At 40.1% G+C, this 8,726-nt stretch overlaps 1 protein-coding gene across 3 annotated transcripts in view; it reads left to right on the top strand.

Moving 5' to 3' along the window:
* The window catches only part of LOC148017363 (uncharacterized), a 62,423-nt gene extending 56,314 nt beyond the window's left edge, over positions 1-6,109 (top strand). For all 3 annotated transcript variants that reach the window (XM_087662835.1, XM_087662837.1, XM_087662836.1), the window contains 2 exons: positions 5,290-5,437; positions 5,525-6,109. In XM_087662835.1, the coding sequence (XP_087518961.1) occupies positions 5,290-5,437; positions 5,525-5,812 (436 nt within the window). In that variant the 3' untranslated portion in view covers positions 5,813-6,109. The remainder of the gene's footprint in view (positions 1-5,289; positions 5,438-5,524) is intronic.
* Positions 6,110-8,726: the final 2,617 nt, after the last annotated feature.

Raw genomic sequence — 8,726 nt, forward strand, 5'->3', positions numbered from 1 at the left:
GGCAAGAGAGAGTGTGTGCTCTTGGGATGGCAATGATGACTGAAGGCAGAGGAGAGAGATGATAGTGATGACTGACGGCAAAGAAAAGTAATGATAGAGGGATTTAAGGAATAGCCGCCCATTATTCCCTTCTATAGAACTTTTGGGCCAAGTTTTTCCACCGAAGTTTTGGGATTGTGTCCTTGTAATCAATTGTGTTAGATTTTGATTTGATGCTAATGAGACCCAAAGAAATTAGCAACTAATGATGAGATTAACTTGGACGAAATCTGTGGTACGTTGTGAGTACACTAGTGTTTGTGGAAAAACAAGTGTACTAACAACACAAAGAACTCAAACAAGAGCACCCTATCTAAAGACGTTCTTGCCATAATGCTCAACTGAATACAATTTCAGTACTAGAGAAGGCTCATCAATTCAAAGGAGTTGATGGTATCCCGGCAATGGAACCATGAAACCAACCTTCCTTCTTGGAAAGGGTGGTAATTCCTTGATCAAGCACTTATTACAACAATTAGTTAATAAACATAAATTGAAATGCACAATTTACCTTGATAATCTTGGACAGTAGACACCTTATTGGCCCCAACTGGCGCCCCTTTCGGTATTTCTTTCACTTCAATTGCCAATGGATGTATTACAAGCCGAGATTCCACAATCTCCTTCACTGATCCAAAAGCCCCTTGCTGATCCAACAATTGGCAAATAAATTGGGCAATTTGTCCCTTGATTTTCACCCAGGACTTGTTCTAACTAGACCCCAGCTGGCCAAATGCTTCCCCAAATTTAAAATGGATGGCTAGGCATGTGAAAACCCTAATAATACAACAAATTGCCGATTTTAGTGTATGATGCCTTATCCTATTGGCACTGGTCTTGAGGTGGCTATGGCAAAGATCTCTTTGGTGTCCATCCAATTTGGCTGAGATCTGCTCAAAATGGCTAAGAAATGCTGAGATCTTTTGAGAATGGGTTGGAGAAGGTGAGAGAAAGCCAAGATGAGGGAGAAATCTAATTTTCTTCGCAAGAAAACCCTTACATTTGCATGTTGCTTGCTCTAGCCTACATTTAATGCAATCACCTACTACCTCCAAAATGTTGTCACCTAATTAGCAATGCTGTTGCCAGCCTTTGGAAGGTGTCTCCTTGCTGTCCCCTACCTGTTGAGGCCCCTAGATGGCTGTCTTCTACAGCAAATTGCTGTTCTTTGATCAGAAAATAGACCACCAACTCCCTTCTCTCTCCCAGGGCTGTAACTGACTGAATGGCTGAGACCCAATCCCCAAAAACGTTTTCTCAGTTTGCATGGGTATTTTTGCCAAGTGGCAGCCTTCTAAACTCAATTCTCAGTATTATCCAGCCATTTAATTAATTTTCAGAATTAAATCAATCCTAAATTTTAATTTTAGCCCTTCTGAACCTACCCAAAATTTGCCCATCCATAATTAAATTGGCTAGGCCATTTGCAACTTGGAGTGGTCTCTAACCTGTATTGACCGTAGACTCACATTAATTAATTAATTAATGCTATTCCCTAGTGTCACCAGCGGCACTTATTGACCAAACAATTGTCCTAGGGTCAAAACTGACACCAACTAACCACCAAAACCTAGTTGGCATCAACTTATCACAACTTTTGTCTTTGACACCTATTGCATCCTCGGGGTCTTGGCTTGCTACCATAAAATAACTCTCATGTGCATCACATGTGCCAAGCGACCTTGCAAATTTGATCAATCATCTAATCGACAAGATTCTCAAAATTTCACGTCCCCGTGACATCTATACATTGCCTTCTTTCTCTCTTTCCTAGCTTCGATTTTTTTAAGCATACTCATGTGTATATGCTTCACTTGCATCTTGGTAAGACCATCATCCATGTAGATGGGATCCCCTAGGAGTCCATGTAATATAACTTTTTTCTTCATGAAGTTCATCCTTTCGATCTCATCTCGAAACCTTAAATTGAGTACATGCTTTTGTTGTTCTTTCTAGACTCTCCAAGCTTTGGTAAAGGGGAGTACATCTTCCTCTTTGTATCCGAGGTGTATGCATAAATTCTTACCATCCTTCTCGGATGATGAGCCCTCTTTATCATTTCGCCATTTAGCCTTATGTTCAATCATCTCACTTGTCTCATTTTTTCTTCTTCAAGCATGGCATTGACGATGTGCACCTCCTTTTGATTGTCTTTTTCCACTTGCTTTTATATGTTCTTTTTCACTACCTCTACCCACCCTTGCTGCGTGGCTTCAAGCCTAACGTCCTTGGAGATTTCCTCCTTTATGGTTGTGATCATGTCCTCTTGGATCTGCCCTTCCTCTCATCCGGTACTTTTGAGTGCCACAATCTCCTCTTTTAGGTGTTGGATTTCGTCAACATGGCTGCCTTCTCATTCCTCCATTCTTTGGCTTCATTTTTGAGTTTTGCGATCGAGTCGAGTAGGTTGTGCTGCACTTGGTTGATGTTGTTGTCTAGGTTTTTTTGGTATTGGTGATTAGCGCTTGCATAGCTTATCTAGCATGTCTAGCTTAGCCTTCACACTCACCATCTGTTTGCAATGATTTTAGCCTCTATTTTACTCTATTTTTCATCCTCTTAGGTGTGCAAATATATTTTTTTGTGTGTGGGTATTCTATGTAGGCAAGTTAGGTCCAAATGGTCCAAGGCGAGGTCAAGTCGGAGTAAACATGGCATAGGCCAAGGCAAGGTTAGGAGCAGATTGGGACAGGGAGAGAAGAGTCCCCTTTTAGAGACCTCTTAGATGAGATTGTCCCTAGGTAGGATACTTTAGTACCAGGAGATGCAGAGCAGAAAGTGTCACACACATGATTTTGAGGATCAAGGGCGGCTACAAGTGATGGATGTCGAGGAGGCAAGCATAGATATGGTCTACAACTGGATGAAAAAGTGACTCGGGTCTAGAGCATTAACTTGCTTCTAGTCCGCTAGCTCCAGCACGATGGGTTATATACTAGGTTCCATTGAGATGATGGAACTAATTAGATCCTTCACCATTCCCCCTTGCCCGATTGGAATAAATCATACCTAGATGTCCCTCACCATAGCTGCCTCCCCACACCCATAGGTGCCAGCTCCTGCCCACACTAAGTCCACTACTTTCTATTTCACCCACGAGCTAGTTGTCATATACAACCATTTCGTCTATGATGGTTTTACACAATGCGAGCATACTGCCTCAGGCAAGCTCATCTCCCAATTGACCTCCATCCTACACTCACCTGCTCTTCACAGCTTCCCACACGCAACACACACTACAGACTCACAAGACTTGGCACCATGACCTAAAATAGATGGTATGATGAAGTGTTCAAGAAGCTACTCAAACATCTCTGGATCTAAAGAGGAGTAGGGTCTATTACAAAAAGGTAGGCTTGCATGTAGATGAGGACCTTGACTCACCATAAGCAGAGGGCTTATGAGGAGGCATAGTACTAGGAACTAAAACAGTTATTCATGAGCAAAGATGTAGCCACAACTGGCGCAGATTGCGCAAGCCATGCCACCCTACACCCATCAGGGACCCAAAGACATTGCACTCTTATTCAGAGGGACAATATGATGTACCACTCCAGCCACTGATTCCTCACCAACTGGAACCTCGCCCCACCGCATCCATCTTCTTCACACATGATATGGTGAGGAGATAAATAGTGTGTCTATAGCATGGATGATTGATGGGTCACACAGGTATACAAGGTGAGTAGTTCATTTATGTAGTGGATGTTTCGGCTCCTCTCCTTGCTTTTATGTTCCACAGAGCTCTAGTGGAAGACTTCCCATATGAGTGGACCATGCATATCATCGTGCCTACCTATAAGAGCGGAGATTCCCTAGATCTTGGTAATTATAGAACTATCATGGTGGCCACACATTAGCTAAGATATATGGAGCAGTGATGGAGGTGGAGCTTAGCACAGATGCAAAGAGAGGGAGATCAAGGGTATTAGGACAGGTTGGATTCAGATGGGGATTCTCTATGCTTGACCGCATCTTCACCTTGAGTGGCATGATTCAGCAGGTGAAAGTGAGGAAGAAGAAGACTCTATTGCTGCTTTGTGCAGTAGGTTGCTGTCCACCAAAATGTAGTGGCACCAAGGCCCCCTTCAGTAGTAAATACAAGACCAGCATCATCAGTAGCTGGAACCACCTGGAAGAACAGAGCTGTAACAAGCTGCATTTGGGCGTTTGGCTGAAATGCAGCAGCTGAATGCTGCAACTGCAGGAAATGTAGCTGTGAAATACTGCGACAGCAGCAAACACATGGGAACTGATACTGTAGGGTTGGCAAGGTTGATGCAAGGCTGGGCAATGATCTTCAGGGGCTGCTGATGGGGTGTGGGCCGGAAACGGCAGTAACTTTGCAGAAAATGCAGCTTGCTGCACCAAGAATCAGCAATCCCCATGAAGCATGGTGGTGATACATGTCAAACTGAGAATGGAAGCAATAACTCACAAGTAGAAGACACAGAAAACTGAGGAGCAAACATGAAAGCAATGTGATAAAAAGCACTGAGATGAAGGCTGATACAAAGCAAAAGCTCCTACATATGTCACAGTGAGTGTGCCTGGTGTCAGGAATAAGAACATTGAACATTAGAGAATTCTAACTGAAGAAGTGAAGCTTCCCAGCTGACAAGATGCCTTAATATTGGGAGATTACCTAACATAACCTGAAGTTGCAGAAAAGGTGTCGGGGGACCAAAATAACATGGGCATCCCAGAAGGACACTGGTGACAAAATACAAGGCGGACCAAAATGACTTGAATGGCTATGACTGGACAGAACTCCTAAATTGGTTCCCGACTTATTGTAGAGCTAACAACAAGGAGATTACCCTCACCACTAATAGACTTGCCTATTAGAAGGAGTCCAGACATGTTCCCTCTACACCTTGGGGAAGCACCACCTGTTCTTCATGCGGAGAATGGCACCCCCTATCTACTTATCCGCTTAGCCTGTTTCCCCCAGCACGCTCCAGACTGTCTTAAGAGGCCTTCTACTGATTGGACTTGGCCTAGCTTTGTTGTCAAGCACCCCATCATATTCCAAGTTTTTTTAAGGGATGGGGAAATATTGTTGACTCATTAGATATCTTACTCAAAGCTCCACAGCTCAATTGTGGATTAGGCATCATTAGATTTACGTGTGACAATTTCTTTATACATAAATCAGCACAACTTTTGAGTATCATGGGTCTCAAACATAATCGAAGAAGCTACTTATGTTTAAAATTGTAACTTGCAAACTCATCATGTTGTTTGCAGCCTTTTCCAGCATTATGCTTTATATAGGTGCTGCTTCTCTGAGGGAAGCTACACAAAAACTCATGATGAAGTGCTGCTGATTGAAACAGCAATGTGGCAACCTTTGTCAGAAGCTTTAAGTCAAGAAGAGGTAGATGCACAACAACTGGTAAGGGTTGCCTCTAACCAATCTTCTCATAAACTGCAATCAGCAATGTGAATTTTCATGCTGAAGGCAGTCGTTTCATTTGGACAGAAAGCAAGGGAGGCCAAGGAAGCAGAGGAGAAAGCAAGGCAAGAGGCTGCTGAAAAGGCTGAAGCTGAAAAGATAGCTGCAGAGGAAGCTTTATGTATTCAAGAGAGCAAGAAAAAACCTCAAACTCTTGATGAAGCTGTGGAGTACATAGTTCGTGAGAAATTGGATAAATTTAAGGAGTCATTTCTAGAAGGATGTAGGTTGGAGCAGAAAAGGCTGTTTGAAAAGCTGGGTCAATTAGAGGTAACGGCTGCAATGAACAGCGATGGCAAAACTAAGAAGCAATAACAGCTAGATGTCACACATTGCTTTCTTCCTTGCCTTGATAGCTTCAGGTTTATCATGCTTTAGGCCCACATCCACAATTCAGCTTTTGTAGAGTCTTTGATATTCTCAATTTTGTTCTTGCCAAACTGTTCAAGTGTAATTCAACAGTATTAGCCATATCAGCATGTAATCATTCAAGTGTAGCTGCCCTTACTGTCAGGCATCAGGTATGTCATATCATCATACTACTTTTGTATCATCATCATTTTATCCTCCCTTTTTCACCGTTCCATTATTATTATACATTCATGTTTCCATTGGTGCTGTAGGCCTCATTCTATGTGTGTCCCCCTAGTGTTTATGGTACATTTCTAGTGGTACTTGTCAGAAATCCAGGTTCACTAGCCCAAAATTGATAACTAAAAAGGCCAATCACCTGCAACTAAAAACTGAACCTTGCTTATAAATGCTTTGATGCTTCAGCCACACATAGATAAAATAAGCATGCATCAAAGCAGCTTTACTCTAAGGAACAAGCCTTTTGTCATCATCATGTAGCTGATGCACTTATCTTTATGTTACAATATTGAATATCCAAAGTACAAGTGTTACAGTTTTCAAGGCTAACCTATAAAAATTGAATCTTCTCTTGAGTTCTCCCTCCCAAAGAGCATGTTTCATCCTCCCAAAGGCTAACCTATAATGGATGGCTTGGCCTTTTTGTGAGTTAGAATAGTAAAGGTCGTTTACATTTGTTTTTAGTCTTCATGTTATCCAAAATCCTAGGTTGTGAATGCTCTTAGAATCAAAAATTAGATGTGAGGTCCACTTTGTCGAATATATGTTACACATAAGGTGCATGTACTTCTAGATATTGCATTAAAAATCTAGTAAAATGTTTAAACTTTTTTCGGCATGCTTAGATGAAATATTCTTAAAAATGGTACATTTGTAGCATTATTAGCAATTTGCAATGATACAAAAAAGGAGCAAGTCACAAGCCTTCAATTTATGACCATATTTGTACCGGTTTTGGGATTGTGTTTATAAATGTGTGCATCTTCTTGAGCTTGAAATTTCTACCTTCTTGAGAGCTTGAGCATATATATAACAATATTAGCCATATATATAAATCCAAAAAAGGGATCGTCATTTTTGAGTCCTAGATCCATATATTTGTTGCATCAAGCCACATGGCTAAACAACCAAAGCCTTTAATTATGACCATCTTTGCATGTTCATACTCATTTTTGCAAGGGAAAGGTATAGTGGTAGGTTTTTGGTTGTATTCATAAGTACGTGCATCTTCTTGAGCTTGAGATTTCTCCTCTTTCAAGCTTGAACATGTTTTGAGAGTGAGGGCACTATTTAGTTAGGCCCTTCACAATATTAGGCCGGTAAGTTCCATACATTGTGGTATATTTTTGTGTGTTCAGAATTGTAATCTGCACAATGTTTGTTGAGATTGAGAGATTTAGTGAATGTATATAACCTACATTTGAGTTTGTAGTAGCAACAAACATTCCCTATTCACACCACATGTTGCCACATAACAATAAACATTATCAATTCAGAACAAACATAACCAATTCCCATTAACCATCCCATTTCATTAAAAAATGAATCATAGCCTTGTCTAGAAGATTTAATCATAATTGCCATAGCTTTACCCTTCGAACTTTGAACATACATATCTAGGTATTGAATAGAATGCATCTCTTCTCCAAGGAAACATGGGACATTGTTGCTTTTCATTTAGTAATAGCTCTACACTTGGTTTGAAGGACTCCAAACTTCACACATTTGAACCCCGCCCTTATCTTTAAAAATGAATTAGAGATCAGTTTTTATAAGGAAAATTGTAGAGACTAGTGTGTATTTCTTTTGGCAAGATAAATTTTCAAATAATCTCATGTAGATCCTTTAAGCTAATGTGCAAAAAAATCCAATATAGAGGTGAAAATCAACATTTAATTAACACTTAGACATAAATACACATTAAATGATGCAACCACACTAGAATCATTTTATAAGGACAAATTGCATGAAAAAGCTGAGTCCCAAACCAATTCTACTTAGTCAAATTATATGTTTATTACTATGAAAAGTAGGACAATATTTTGCAATTAGACATCATTTGGAAAGGGATTTCGCTCAATCATGTATGTGCATATATAACTATGTATTAAACATATGGGAAGACACATGGGAAAATAAACAAGCAAGAACAAGGCAAGACATTAAGCTATGAGCCCAAAGATCATAGAGTCGAGTCAAAAACTACATCCACTTGTCTAATGTTTGACAAGAGAAAAAATTCAAAAAGCATTTGCCAATAAGGCAACCTACTCTTGTACCACATTACATAAGTGTAGAAAGAACAAAAATTTGAAGCATGTTCTGCCACAAAGGTAAGATTGCCAACTTAAACCTCTAGCTTTTCCTCCTCGTTATAACACTCACTAGCTTGAGGCTTTACATCTAAGGTTCTTCCCCCTTGTTTTCTAATTTCTTTGGATTTTCATCATGGTTGTGAGGACGATAAATTGACATTCTTGGAAGCTTAGCCTTAATATGATTGTTTAGAAGAAATTCCCTCTATTGCGCTCTTGTACCTATCTTATCACTTTTCGTATAAGGCCTAAGAATTCTTTTCTAATGAACTTAAGGATTTTAAAAAGTATGTTCTAATGAAACTGTAAAGTTTCCAATAGAAATTGAGACTAGTAAAGTTCACTCCTTTTTCTAGATTGAAAAGGCAAACCTCAATGAAGATTGTACACTATAAAAGCTATTAGAATGCAAGGTTGCATGCAAAATTTGTTAGGATGTTAAGCTCAACACGAGCTGATACTCACATACCTGGATGACATTTCCACATTCATATCATTGGCATGGTTGGTACTGCATTGGTATATGCTTTTAGTGATACTTT

This window comes from Lygodium microphyllum, chromosome 22 (assembly GCF_053477565.2).
Source record: "Lygodium microphyllum isolate KBCC chromosome 22, Lygodium_microphyllum_v1.1.10, whole genome shotgun sequence".
NCBI classification, from domain to species: domain Eukaryota; kingdom Viridiplantae; phylum Streptophyta; class Polypodiopsida; order Schizaeales; family Lygodiaceae; genus Lygodium; species Lygodium microphyllum.